The sequence below is a fragment of the Maniola jurtina genome, chromosome 4 (genome assembly GCF_905333055.1).
Source record: "Maniola jurtina chromosome 4, ilManJurt1.1, whole genome shotgun sequence".
Classification (NCBI taxonomy): domain Eukaryota; kingdom Metazoa; phylum Arthropoda; class Insecta; order Lepidoptera; family Nymphalidae; genus Maniola; species Maniola jurtina.
The window spans coordinates 14,346,362-14,361,510 of NC_060032.1; the positions used below are offsets into that span (position 1 = coordinate 14,346,362).

The 15,149-nt window shown below is 35.0% G+C and overlaps 3 protein-coding genes across 4 annotated transcripts in view; 1 reads left to right on the forward strand and 2 right to left on the reverse strand.

The window, feature by feature from the left end:
- Nucleotides 1-15,149, reverse strand: part of LOC123864120 (GTPase-activating Rap/Ran-GAP domain-like protein 3) — a 219,424-nt gene that overhangs the window by 154,171 nt on the left and 50,104 nt on the right. The window lies entirely within an intron of this gene.
- Nucleotides 11,548-14,437, forward strand: LOC123864144 (protein ALP1-like). Of its 2 annotated transcripts, XM_045904418.1 has the most exons (3): nucleotides 11,548-11,998; nucleotides 13,325-13,539; nucleotides 13,804-14,437. In XM_045904418.1, the coding sequence occupies exons 1-3, from the start codon at nucleotides 11,700-11,702 to the stop codon at nucleotides 14,211-14,213; spliced, it is 924 nt and encodes a 307-aa protein (XP_045760374.1). In that variant the 5' UTR covers nucleotides 11,548-11,699; the 3' UTR covers nucleotides 14,214-14,437. The 2 variants fall into 2 exon arrangements, with proteins under 2 accessions (XP_045760374.1, XP_045760373.1); XM_045904417.1 differs by having other exon boundaries at nucleotides 13,325-14,437.
- Nucleotides 12,195-15,093, reverse strand: LOC123864154. The gene is made up of 2 exons (XM_045904430.1): nucleotides 14,749-15,093; nucleotides 12,195-12,953 (listed from the first exon to the last, which is right to left on the reverse strand). The coding sequence occupies exons 1-2, from the start codon at nucleotides 15,014-15,016 to the stop codon at nucleotides 12,274-12,276; spliced, it is 948 nt and encodes a 315-aa protein (XP_045760386.1). The 5' UTR covers nucleotides 15,017-15,093; the 3' UTR covers nucleotides 12,195-12,273.

Consider the following 15,149-nt stretch of genomic DNA (forward strand, 5'->3'; position numbering starts at 1 on the left):
TTTTGAAATAATTATATAATTCCGTGGTAAACCGAGATAAAATTGCTTTCAATTTAGACCTAACAATCCTTGCTGATTCTAAGTTTTCATCATTTTCATGAAGAGTTTGACATAAATTGAGAGCTTGATCCGAGAGAGATTTCACTTCTTTGACAAAAGTGGACAAACGATTTAAGAGTATTTCTTCCATTTTGCAGTCAATTATTCTGGAAATATGATTTAGGCTAGGTATAATAACCTACAATAAACATAGGTAAGTATATAATAACCTATCATCAGGTATACACACTTACTCACATTTTAAATAAGTCACACACACACAAGACATTCATCCTTAGGCCAACGGCACAAGTACTTTGAAAAGTAAAAATATTTCTCATACATGAGTTACCCAAAATTCTACTCTATGTCACTAGCACAGGTACTTAGTCAGATAAGAATGTTTAAGCCTTTAACTATAGTAGTTGTTACTATTAACTTAATTTATTAATATAGAATTAAGTTATTTCCATATTATTGAAAATTGAAACACCAAGTACATTATTTTAGTTATAACACTTAAGATATATAGGTACCGTCCATGTAGGTATGTATCACCATAAACTCATAATCAAGACAATGAAAAACAAATATAAAAATATTTTGAGAATTTGTTGTTATAGTTCATGCCAACTGTACACCCTATAACATTAACTATAATTTTAATTCCCTTTTAGAAAAATTACTTTGGAAATATTGATTTACTTATTGTATGGAATCTGAGAGCAATAATAATAAGCAATATCTGCCATTATTTAATATTTAAAATCATTCATGGACACTGTATCTCTAAACATAAAACTTCCACTAAATTCTACAAGTCAACTTGAAACTATTTTTTCAACTCAGGTAAATTGTTCTTGCAACCATATAAAGATAATAAAATTTTGTAATTATCTAACTTTGATAAATAAAGTATGTATATGCATACATACAAACAATTATTCATCCAGTACTGTGAGTCAATTTGTACTTCTGGATATTGTCTTACACATGGATAATTAGGTTTAATTTCAGTTTAGTTAGCTAGCATAAGGGTAATTAATTGTAACTTTCGTTTGAAAGTACTACTGTTCCTATAACTATAATATATCCAAAACTTACCTTTTACTAATTTCTGTAAGCACTTAGAAGTAAAATACTGATCGTGACCTCGTGTGGTTGCCTAAAACAAGTACATATTCACGTTTAATTACACTAATACTGTGACTTGAAAATTTGTGGCGAGTCTTACAACGAACTTCCGATATGTCTGAATTCAAATATCTAACCGACCATCTCGCTAACTTGTTCGAATCTAGTCACATTATTGAAGTGAGTTAAGATCTATTAACACTCAACAGCAGATTTCTTCATTAAGTAATTAAAATCTTTACTAAATATAAACACAACTCATATAATAATGTTCCTATATGAAAATTTTCATAAATAGTTTTGATCTTCGATTTGACCGTGCGAATAAACTTTTCATCACAAAACTCGACATGAATAGCGTGCTCAAATTATCAAACGATAGAAATATAATGGTCGTCTTATAAGGTACAAAACGAATGTGCTTACCCGTTTAATTATATTAACTTTACACTGATTCAGCGTTTTATGGTTTTTCAACCTCGCGTCTCTTTATAAGAAAAATAAAAATGGCCGATGTCTGATACAGGATCGAACTTGAATTTGTGTATTTACGCGGCAAATTTGAAATATGATACTCAACTCTTTTATCTTTACGTACGGGGTCCGAAATTTATCTCAAAATTAATCTTATAATTAATCCTCTTTATTAAACTAAATTACTTGTCTATTTATACGTTTACCACATTTAATAAATGTAATGACTAAAAAGCCTATCGTCCACAGACTCCACAGCTCACTATATATTGATATACTCTATGACCATAGATTAACTAGTAGTCTATGTTCCATGAATAAAGCTTAGCGTACATCACGCATTCATAACCATAATATCATAGACAAAGAGTATAATATACCCATCACCTATGTTTTAACTTTTAATCCTAGACGCCATTTTCTAATTACCACGTCCGGTTCAACCAATCAATCGTTCAATCAATCAACTTTCATTTATCTAAAAAATCACACTAAAATGATTCTGCATTCATACTATCTGCATAAAATATTCCTTCATAATATTATTACGCAACCAATCTCAGTTTTATAAGCAAATAGCTCATTTTACTATGAGACAGACTCGACGATCTTAGTTTCGTTAGCGAATGATAGGTGGCGTTGAGAGTAACAAATTGCAATTTTTCAATAAACACGAATTAAGAATATTTTGAATTCTTAAAATTGGCAAATATTTGATTTGCAACAAATCCCAGATTATCTCCACCATGTCGCATATCTCTGTAGGGGGGAAGACTAACTACTGCGTCTTCAGATAGCGAAGCAAATCGCCCAGATTCTAGTTATTTATTATGAATCTATTATTGCAATCTGTTACTCTCACCTTCAATCCTGCCACTTGTAAGTGACCGATGTACCAGCCACTGGAAACCACTGTCCTTGACAGGCTATTGTACAACCGTGTCACCATCTGTAATATTTAATTTCAGCTATGATTCACACTGAATCCACTAAATGCCTTAAGCTTGTACAAGTAGAAAACACCAATGTTTTCTGTCTACTTTATTGTCATTGATATAAGTTAATCACAATGAGAACAGGGGAGCGATCGTTTACATTGTTTCCATGCCTGGTGGTCGAACGCACGACAGGACGTTCGACCCACCATCACGAATTTAAGGACTTAGCGTGTTACAATAGCTACGGCAGTCTACCCAACGGGATCATGCCGCTCTCGCCGTTCAGGGATTAACCTTCACAGCCTGAGATCGTCCTACATTACCGGTAATGTGTCCAACGTCTTTTCGACCACCCCTGCGCCTGTGCGGCCTGGGAATTGGACAAGCCCTGCATCTTTACGACCGGGAAACTCAAGCCCTGCGCCTGTGCGGCCGGGAAATTCATGATCAAGCTCGTATGGCACTGCAACAGAGCCGTGCTGTTCATCTGTCTCCTTATTACAACTAAGAGAAGCTCGCGGCATTAATAGGTAAACTTGAGGCACTTAGCTGATATGCATCTGCATGGATGACGTGGCGCTGCCGCCCGGTGACACAGCCCAGCACACATCATTCACATATATTCACACCAACGAATGTTACTAGCGTTGCAGCACGGTGACACAGTCCAACACGTATCATTCACACTAACAATTAACTAATATATGAAGTTAAGATATTTTGGCGCGTTCGGCGGCCATCATACTCAGACATGTCGAAACTTGCATTCTTTGTTATACTAAAGGAAACCAAAGACATACTCACCATAGAGTATCGGTGTTGCTATATACAATATTTACATTCGCGGTTTCCGCGACACTAAGCAATTACACTGATCGCGAGCAATTTGCTCTTATCCATTGAGGAGTTCTGTTCTCCATGTCAGAAGATATTCATCAGAACTTCATCAAATTTATATGGGACCACCTGCAAAGTATACCTAGCTTTTCAAAAAAAAAAAAATCCAAATCGGTCCAGGCGTCTTTGAGCAATCGGTGAACATACATTAAAAAAAAAATTGAATTTGCTCTTATCCATTGAGGAGTTCTGTTCTCCATCTTCAAAGATATTCATCAGATCTTTACCTTTATATGGGACCACTTGCAAAGTATACCCTATCAAACAAAAAAAAAATCCAAATCGGTCCAGGCGTCTTTGAGTAATCGGGGAACATACATAAAAAAAAAGATACCGACGAATTCAGAACCTCTTCCTTTTTTTAAAGTCGGTTAAAAATATACTAAGATTTACTAACATGGTGTTATACCACAGAGTAGCAAACAGAGGCAAAATTTATAACTATTTTGGTAGGGTTGGCACTGGAGGATACAATTTAATTAACAATAGTTATTTGTTCAACAAGATGGTAAAGTTTGTTTTTGTTGTGATTGCCTAGTTTAAATATCGATCTTTAAATATCGATCGATAGATCTAAATATCGATTTTGAACGAAATCAGTCAATTTAGAAAGAATTATAAATGGTGCCAACTTTTTTAAATTTTGGTTACAGTTTCCTATTTTGTGATCCCAGGGAGCTCTAAATATCGATTTTGAACGAAATCGGTCAATTAACAAAGAATTTCAAAATGGCGTCGACTTTTTTAAATTTTGGTAACAGTTTCTTATTTCGTGATCCCAGGGAGCTCTAAATATCGATTTTGAACGAAATCGGTCAATTAACAAAGAATTTCAAAATGGCGTCGACTTTTTTAAATTTTGGTAACAGTTTCTTATTTCGTGATCCCAGGGAGCTCTAAATATCGATTTTGAACGAAATCGGTCAATTAACAAAGAATTTCAAAATGGCGTCGACTTTTTTAAATTTTGGTAACAGTTTCTTATTTCGTGATCCCAGGGAGCTCTAAATATCGATTTTGAACGAAATCGGTCAATTTACAAGGAATTTCAAAATGGCGTCGACTTTTTTAAATTTTGGTAACAGTTTCTTATTTTGTGATCCCAGGGAGCTCTAAATATCGATTTTGAACGAAATCGGTCAATTAACAAAGAATTTCAAAATGGCGTCGATTTTTTTAAATTTGGTAACAATATCCTGTTTTGTGATCCTAGGGATCCTCAGATATTGATTTTGAACAAAATCTATGACAGTTCAAGAAAATAGATTTTAAACACTATTTAAATTATTATCATTAACATTAAATTAAATGAAAACACGACGCGCGACGTGTACTGCAGCCCCTGAGCTTGAGCACAGGCCGAGCCGGTATAAACCGATTTCTCTCCGTACGCGACGTAGCGCCTGTGCTCACGCACACACGCGCCTCAAGCTTGTAGTAGTGTACCTATCGTAGCGCGCTTGTATGAAGCTTTGACTCTGTTCGCTACTCATGTGGTTATACAACGCAATACCACACTAACAAACACTCGTACAAACATACAGACAAGTATATACTCACACACACTCACACACACACATGGACGCACGCACACGCACTTTTGAACGGTTTGAACGGAACACGGTTTTGAAATTGAAATTGAAAAAAGTGTAAGAATTTGTAAGAAAATATTTAAAAAAGGTATATCAGCCGGTTTTTTATTCCAGCTCTTAATACATGTAATAACGTCCAATCTGTTCATTTACTTGAGCCTTTACCCTAGTACCTAATTATATCGACCGCCCCATATCAAAACAAAGTAAAAGTCATTTTTCCGAAAATCGTTTTATGTCATAAGCCTAACTTTCATAGTATGTCCCGTTGTATTGTAAGGACACCCACATTAAAGTAAAATTAAAAGCTAGTAAGTCGCTTTGACCATTTTAAAACATAGTAAGTCTATGAACTGGCTAGGTTTTTTATAGATTAATGCGCCTTACTAAGTTTTTCAAAGGAATTAGATTAAATAAAATAAATATCACCCATTATCTAAATACCATGTCAAAACAGTAATACTTAATGATGCATTAAAACTTAAAAGTAAGATAGGAAAAGTCAATGACCTCTACATGTCAACTGTTAAATATGGTTTGCAAGGGAAATACTTTGCATACTTACATAATGTTTTTAGGGTTGCATATCTCAAAAGGAAACACGGGACCCTTATAGGATCACTTTGTTGTCTGTCTTTCTGTCCGTCTGTCCGTCTGTCGTGTCTGTCAAGAAAACCGATAGGGTATTTCCCGTTAACCTAGAATTATGGGCAGGTAGATAGGTCTCAACTCTCATAGCCCAAGTAAAGGAATAAATCCGAGAACAAATTTCGTGATACTAGATCAACGGGAAGTACTGTATAGGTTTTCTTGACGGACGGACGGACAAATGGACAGACAACAAAGTGATCCTTTAAGAGCTCCGTTTTTCATTTTGAGGTACGGAACCCTAAAAAAGAAAGTGATGCACATCTAATGAATAAATGTGTAGGCCAGTCTTCACACTAAAATATTTAAACCCCTTTAATTTAAAAACTGTCATAGCCTAGTGGTTAGAACGTCCGCCTCCTAATCGAAGGTCGGGGGTTCGATCCCGGAATCACGCACTACTAACTTTTCAGTTATGTGCGTTTTAAGCAATTTAATATTGTATATCAAATCTTTGAAAAGAGCAACCGCCGAGTTTCTTGTTGAAGACTACGGCCTAAACTTCTCTTGAATTTAAACCACTTACTAGGTTTTGATCTGAGAAAGAAATTTGACATTAATTGACAAAATTGAGAGACCTAAGCTTGTATAAGAACACAGAAGTGTCATAATTCGTGTTCACTTTGCCTAACGTCTCTCGGAGAGCAGAGAGAGATTTAAACTGTTTCTTATAATCATTGGCCATATTTCAAATGCGAAAGTGTGTTTGTTGGTTTAATATTCAATCACGCTGCAACGGAGCAACCAGTCGACGTGGTTTTTTGCATGGATACATTTAAAGACCTTGAGAGTGACATCTCTCTCCGCATCGTATTCTTTATTGCTGAGGGTTGTGACCTCTTTCCATTATTCCTACATCTAATGGTAGGTTTTCTTGGGATGCGATGAGTTCAAAGAGCCTACGGAACTCGACTAGAAAAACGAGATTTTGACTCTTAGGTTTAACGGTTATGAATTAGTTATTATTATCAGTGATAAAATTGATTAGGGCTGCCAGGTAAAATGACATTTATCTCGGAAAATCAAAGAGTTTCCACGAGATTTTTTCCAAGTTTTCGCTACTAAGTACATATATTATGAAGAGGAAAGGTTTGTTTGTTTGTTATCGATAAACTCTGAAACTACTGAACTACTTGCACTAAAGACATAATCATCAACATCAACCGACAGACGTCCACAGTGAACATAGGTCTTTAATAGGGTCTTCCACATGCTACGGGTTTGCGCCGCCTGAATCTTTGCGCTTGCGCTTGACGACAATCATGCTTTAAAGAAAGCAATGATGAGGTCCAAGTTGGAGCACGCTTACCTGGAAGATGCCTATTCACTCTTGGCTTGCAGGTATCTATGGTATATATGGCAGGAAACACGGCCGCAGAAATGGCGTTCCAACCTTTAGGCTCTCCCCATTGCCCGCAGCATGAATCTGAGCTTCCTTATGATGGTTATATTATGTACATATAATATCTCATAAGAAATCTCTAACACACAATCCAGCTAAGTAGGTCCAATTTCAAAAAAAGCTAGCTAGCCGACAAATCTAACTCAGTTAGGCAGCCTTCGGGAACCTTCGAGATGTCTCTCGTCCAAAATTCCTCAATGCTTGAAGACCAGTCTTTGAATAGTGCATGATGTCAGTGATGAAAAATGGATCCGAAATATAGGTCTTTTTTTGTACACAGGAAATGCCTGACGCATACCCCTCCGTCATGTGGGACTTACACCAAACTTGCACTACTACGAAATCCATTTCGGAACACGGCGCCCGAAACGAGGCGCGCTATCTCCTAAAAAACATAGGTATAATACCTATTTAGAACACTTACTATCTGTCATCATAATCTATGACAACCTCCGAGTATTTACCTGGTAAAACCGTAACTTTAGAATAAATTTTAGTATATAAGCAGGCTTCATTTAGAAATGAAAAAATCCCTATTTTATTTTTCAACGATTATAAACACAACTTTCATTCAAAAATAATAAGCTTAAATTCATTTTAAATAATATTTTGCGACGAAATGACGCGCACAGTCCTTCCGCCATGACAGTCCAGTGGACACTGAATTCCATAGAGCGCCTGCAAGAAAATAAATAGCACAGGAAGTTTTTTGGTTAGTTTTAGATTATTTAAGAAACGAAAAACATTTAGTATAAAACTAACAGTTAAAATTGATTGCTAAACCTAAACATATCATTTTCTGGAGGTTGGCTTCAAAGTATCAAGATGTTAAAGAAAACTTTTACAGAACAAGTTGCGAACAGCAATGTTTTCAACTTGGTTTTTTTTTTTATTGGGATAATGTATACTAAATAAAAAGAGGCCCTTATAATCTTCACAAACTGAAGTTTTTAATTGCATGTATTTAATAGCTGTTAATGCTTTAGAAAAATAAACAATTTACTTCAAAGTACAGCATTTTTGCGATTTGTCAAATAGCAATTACCTTAATTGGTGAACTCAATGTTTTATTGGCGAAGTAATAGCCCTCAAAGCAATTCTCCAACGTCTAAGCGAATATAAATTACAGACAGAAAGATTCCGTTCTTGTAATTTGATTGTATTATTATATTTTCATCTCTGTGATAATATTTTCACCATACTCATTTTTTCAGCACAGAAAATAATCACAGTATTTATGTGCTTCTTGTTTCTTTAATATTGTACTGTCAATTTTATTTCATAACAAGTGTAAATTAAAAACTTATAACACCCCCGACAAGTGAAGGTTACAGTAACTAGAAAAGAGCTGAAAGGCTAAACCGATTTTCTTGGATTATAGCTAAGAACACTCTCGATCAAGCCACCTTTCAAACAAAAAAAAATTAAATTAAAATCGGTTCATTAGTTTAGGAGCTACGATGCCACAGACAGAAACACAGATACACACGTCAAACTTATAACACCCCTCTTTTTGGGTAGGGGGTTAAAAAGCAGAATATATTTTGTTGCTCTGAATGGCAAGTAAAATTGGAAGTTCTTGCAAAATATTAATGATAAAAAATTATTATTATTTAAAATAATGCAATATATACGTCAACCAAACCAAACGTTTTTTTCATATAATCTATTGAAGTCCAAGAAAATGTGTTCATACTTAGATGTTTATTTCTGCAGCTGAAGTGAAACTTCTTGCATTTTTTATTTCGTTTGCGATTGCGATTGTTGTTCTTTTTTATTATACTTACTGCAGATTTATGCCGTACATTCATATACTCGTCTTAGATAGTAATAACAGTAGTTGATTTTACGAGCGTGGCTTTTCAGTAAATAACGTTTCCGACGTTGAGTAACTAAGACAAAGGGTTAATCGAAGACAGGGAAGACAGAATGTGTAACAATAAAGTAATATTTATTATTAAGGCCTCCTTGTTGTATAGCTAGACGTATTTACTCTCTACTAATGAAAAGTTGGAGATATTTAAATTGAAATGTAAAATGTATTTTAGTAATAAAATAAACACATTTTCTCAGTAAAGTTTGCTCGACAGCCAACGTGGGAGAGACGAGTTGTCTACTATTTCAATTGTATAGAAAATATTATACAAAAGATGTGTTAGAGCAGTGAATAGGCATCTTCTAGGCAAGCACGCTCCATTTTAGGCTGCATCATCACTTAAGAGCAAATCCGGTTACGACCAAGCGCTAGTCTATAAATAAAAAAATTACCTATTTTACAGCTTTGAAGTAAACAACAATTACTGGTAACAAAGGCGTCGTCTCGCCGCTTCAGTGAGTTTTTCAATATTTTCATGAAAACCTCGAACTATCGAATGTTTCAAAAGTTTGAAACTCTGGAGCGCTTTGTTTTTGTTCCATCACGCCATATGTTGGAAGACTTGTTATAAAGTAATAAGAGCGTTCCGAACATGGTTTTTTATTGTTATTTCATAAACATTTCTTTGCCACAAAGCCAACAAAGGAATATTTAAAGGTTTGAAATCGAATAACAAAGAGAATTTCCTTTTTCGAAAACCTCATAAATGTTTACCTACCTAGTAGGTTGTCGTATGAAGGTTAGAGCAAAAGGAAGATAAGGTTTCGCATGGATTCCGTTGTTCTACGGTTTGGTTTAGGTACTTAGCTTAGTTTAGTTATTGCGTGAAAGACTAAGAAACACACACAACACACACGCACACACACATACAAACACACACACATACTTTCGCCTTAATAATAATTTTAGCCTGATAAACTCCAGTCATGAACTGTAACTTCAGTGTTGTACCTACAACTTTGATACTACATACTCGCAATTATTATCTTCACCCAAGGCTTCCAACCAAACTTCCAACATAAATTGATGTTTCAATTATATTCTAACTTCAGTTGCACAGTTACTGCTCATCATGATTTTAGATATATTGACATGCAATAAGTACAAGTACCAAGCATATATATATGTATGTACAATCTACATATACGAAGCTAGGCATGCATGTTGTAAAACGATACTCTATGTAGATTGAGTTGGTAAATAAGTTTATTTTCTCTATTTTTCACATGATCTTGTGCTGCTTGAATCCAATGGCGCCCCTGTGACTCATTTAATATCATCTGCCCACCTAGTGAAAGATTTGCCCATGCTGGCTGCGGTTTTCAGTGCGAGGTTGCCTTTCCAGCACCTTGTAATACCAATATCGTAAGGCTTTGAACTATGACCGATAGGGCAAGACCGTGGCGTATGAAAATCTATACAAGAGACCTATACCCAGCATTGGACGTTTCTCGGTTAACAACGACTATGATTCAATGTTGAACAAAAAGCTCTATTAAATTTTCTAGTACTAAGCTTTAAAACTTACTATTAATAAAAAAAATCTTATCTGTAGAATTTTTTTATTTAGTTCTATTTACATACATTTCAACAGTACCAAAAATTATCCTATTTATTAAACTCTTTTGTTTGGGAACCTATAGTTCGCGACAGGTCAAGATGGCTAACCCGGTGCATAGTATGACTTTCGCGTCCAATATTGAAATTCTGCTTCATACACATACCTAAACAAAAGAATTAATTAAGAAACAGTTCCTTGTTTTCTACGTAACATTAAAGGGATCGATCGGGCGGGCGGAACTGTAGCGATTTCATTGTTTGTTCTACTTAATTTTAACAAATCTTAACCACAAAGTCTCTTTGTGATCGTCCAAATTACGTAATTTTGACGCATTGCGACCATTGTAATAATTCCTGACTGTAATTAAAACTAATCTCGTTATAAATCATAAACAAGTTATTTAAAAAGTTTCCAAAAAACCCCGACTGTGGTTTGCATTGGATGTTTTTAGCCTGCACATAATAAAACGTATAAAATCCGTCATTTTGATTATTAACCCCCGACCCAAAAAGAGGGGTGTTATAAGTTTGACGTGTGTATCTGTGTATCTGTGTGTCTGTGTATCTGTGTATCTGTCTGTGGCATCGTAGCGCCTAAACGAATGAACCGATTTTAATTTAGTTTTTTTTGTTTGAAAGGTGGCTTGATCGAGAGTGTTCTTAGCTATAATCCAAAAAAATTGGCGCAGCCGTTTAAGAGTTATCAGCTCTTTTCTAGTTTTCTTGTAGAAAAGAAGGTTACATAACCGTTAGGTTCATAATATTATGTCAATTGACAAATGTCAAGCTGTCAAGATGGACGTTGCCTTGATACATAATTATTTATTTGAAAATGATGTTTTGGAAAACTTGGATCGTAGGCGCGGAATAGTCCAAGAAAATTGGTTCAGCCGTTTGAAAGTTATCAGGTCTTTTCGGTCTTTTCTAGTTACTGTAACTTCACTTGTCGGGGGTGTTATAAATTTTTAATTTACACTTGTTATAGGGCCGAAACACATAACGCAAACTGCTTATTTTTGCGGCGCCGCAACGCCAAAATCGGCAGTTGCGTTGCCGCGTTGCGGCGTCGCGAAACAGGGCATTATGGTAGGGCAACCATTTTCTCGTGATTTTTGAGTGTGGATAGACGTCTCTCTGCGATGGATCGTAATAAACTTATTGCTTATTTGTTATTAAGAAGACATTATTCTATCTTAAAAATACGGCAAAGAAGATACTGGATACATCCATTAAGTAAGGGTATGAATCCAAATGGCGAGTTCTTTTCTAAAAAATACGAAGCATTAAAGATAGACGAAAAAAAATTTGTTGCCTACTTTAGAATGAGTATATCATCATTTGAAGAGCTATTAAGCGAGTTATCAAAATATATACAGAAGAAAAAAAATAAAGGAAGAAAACCAGTTACTGCTTTGGAAATGCTGGGCTTAACTTTAAGGTAAAACAAATAGGTTTCTTATTTTTTTTTATTGATGTTTATGGCACTCGGAATCAAATGTTTAGTTTTATTTGTACCCCTGGCTTTATACACCTGTGGTACTAGCGGGGTGTCGATAAAAATTTTGCATCACTAGTGTTCATGGTTTGGGGGTACCTAGTGGTACAAAGCCAGGTTCAAATGAAACAAGACAGAATCAAATTAAGCTTTTTGCATTATACAATTTTCTTACTTTAAGAATACTTTAATAGGCCTTAAAAAATGTAATGATCAATTTAAGAAAAATCAAACTCCTCATCTTGTGAAACATAGGAAGTAGCTGACGTTTCGTCCAGTAAAAATGGTGAATTTATTGGACGTTGTTGGTTTGATGATGAGGTAGTCCTCTGTTCAGTAATCGAATTTCCAGGAGTAGAAGTGTGGTAGCCACTCTGAACCGTATTATCGTATCTCATAGTTGAATATCCTTGATTGTAACCCTGATGCTGATATTCTTGATTATAGCCGTGATGTGTATTTTGATGAATTGAAGGTTGAAGAATGTCGGTTAATATTTGAAGCACCCGACTTTGAAATATCAATGTTTGATTCTCATTTAACGATTGTAGAGATGGTAAAATCCCCTTGAAAAAATGCAAATGTCTATTCTCCGGTGTTTTTAATATTGCCAATAAATCTTCTTCAATATCATCCTTATCATCTGCCTTTCGTTTTCGTGGTTGACTTTTATAACGAGGCAATGCCGTTATTTCATTCTCAATATCTCCTTCCGCTACGCATAAACTGGAATCAGTTGCATTTTGTGAAACCTTTTTCAAAAACTGTAATTGTTTATTCAAGTGATATTCTTTAATTTTTGCAGCTCCAGCTCCTGATCGATTGGCATCTTTTAGTTTTTTTTGATATTTAGCAAAATTATCTTTTATGGCCTTCCACTTCTTGACTAAATCATTACCTGCAACAAAAAACTTCACAAGTGAAAAATAGTAATAAAGACTAAAATTCCCTAGATTCCATTTATACTACATATAAAATTTGATATAACTTTCATAAGTACTTTCGGTCCATCCAATTTCATATAAATGGCTGGCCGCCGAAAAAGAATAATTTTCTGCTTTTTCTTGACTTAGGCAAGTTAAAAACTGATTGACTTTGCCTAGAACAACCATAATGTAAAATATTTATTGAGTACTTCTTTGAAAAACTACCTGTCTATCTTTGAAAATCTATTCCTTTAGCAACACTATTACCTGCGCGGTTTGAGTTTGATTATACCTACATTTGTATTATTTTATTATTTGCCTACTAATTATTATTTCATTTTAGATTTCTAGCAACCGGCAGTGACTTTAAAACCATGCATACGAATTACTTCCGAGGAGCAAGTACAATAGCAAAAATTGTAAGGACAGTTTGTCGCGCCATATGGAAACATCTATCAAGTCAAAATATACCTCCTATAACAAAACAGGTTCTAGAAGATGTCGCTATTGAGTTTGACAAGAAAGCAAATTTTCCTAACTGCATAGGAGCTCTTGATGGTAAACATGTCCGTATTACATGTCCTGCGCACAGTGGATCACTGTTTTACAATTATAAGGGCTATAATTCAATAGTTTTATTAGCTCTTGTAGATTCTAGATATAGATTCATTTTTGTCGATATAGGAGCGTATGGCAAGGAAAGTGACTCCACCGTTTTCCAGAACTCTAAACTTTATGATTTGATTATGACACGCAAATTACCTATTCCTGTACCAAAGCCTTTACCAGGTTCTCAAAATGAAACTCCATTTGTTTTTGTAGGAGATGAAGCATTCTCAATTTCGAATAACGTCATGCGCCCTTACTCAGGAAAACATTTGTCGGTACAACAAAGAGTTTACAATTATCGACTGAGTCGTGCCCGAAGATATGTCGAGTGCGCTTTTGGCATCCTAGCCAATAAATGGCGCATATTTCATCGATCTATGAATGTGCAATACGAATTTGCGACAGACATTATCAAGGCATGTTGTGTAATGCACAACTTTGTTTTGAATCGAGATGGAGTACAAGCGACCGATGACATTATCTTTGATGATTCTGATCTGCAAATGTTGCATTTGCCCACAGCAAATGAAAATAATTTAAGCCCACATCTAATACGGAATGATTTTTGTAATTACTTTTCCAGTGATGTTGGCGCCCTAAGTTGGCAATTAAACAAAATATGAATGTTCGTATACCTACTCAGTTCAAAATACAAATAATACCTTAATACATTTGATTCAAACTATTTAACATGTTGTGAACAAACATAAAAAAAGCATATATACGGTCGAACTGAGTAACCTCTTCCTTTTTTGAAGTCGGTTAAAAATGTGTATTTTATTTCTTTTCTTTCATTATTAATTATTTCACTGTTAAAATTTTCAATAAATGTGATTTACTTTTGTAAGATGTTTTATTTCTTATCTATGTACTTTTGAATAGTTTTGAATCAAGTGTCCACTCTACGACTATAAATGTTACTCTATGCACAAGAAACGTTTGAAGTGCAACCATTAAAATTATAGCTATCTCTTTCAATTGCGTTTTATTTCATATCTTTTGGTTTGCTAATCAGTAAAACTTGCAAATGTGTGCAGTTTTGGATTGCTGGGAGGTAATGATTTAAACACAGGAACAGATTTAAAACGTAAATTACTATGAACGTAACTTATCTTTAGTTTAAAATATCATTGCCTAAGACTATATGTTACTACTTACCCAGTTTTGATTTTTCGGTTGAGTTTTTTTCCTTGTAATCAACATAAACGATCTCACAAATGCTTTTCCATGCTTCTTGTTTTATAAATTTGTCTTTATAGGTTTCGTCACTAGTATCCCACAAACAACGGTGTTCCTGAACCGAAGATATAAACAGATCGACGTCAACGTCAGACATTTTAATTTTAAAACTGCTTCTCGGTTGACACGTGTTGTTTGCAAGAGTGTTAGAAACAAACTGCATCCTTGTCAACAAGTATGACGTCATAACGCTGGAATTCACGTCGTGCGTTGCGGCGCCGCACCGCTATAGCGCACTGCCGATTTCAGCGGCGCGGCGCCGCAACGCGCTTATGTGTTTCGGCCCTTTAAGAATTTTATGTGCCCAAGACACTCGCATC

Coding starts and splice junctions, on each gene's coding strand:
- LOC123864154 (XM_045904430.1), bottom strand. CDS start 15,016: ATGACGTCATACTTGTTGACAAGGATGCAGTTTGTTTCTAACACTCTT. Junction 12,954..14,748: donor AACCGAAAAATCAAAACTGG/GTAAGTAGTAAC, acceptor TTTTTGTTGCAG/GTAATGATTTAGTCAAGAAG.
- LOC123864144 (XM_045904417.1), top strand. CDS start 11,700: ATGGATCGTAATAAACTTATTGCTTATTTGTTATTAAGAAGACATTAT. Junction 11,999..13,324: donor ATGCTGGGCTTAACTTTAAG/GTAAAACAAATA, acceptor ATTTCATTTTAG/ATTTCTAGCAACCGGCAGTG.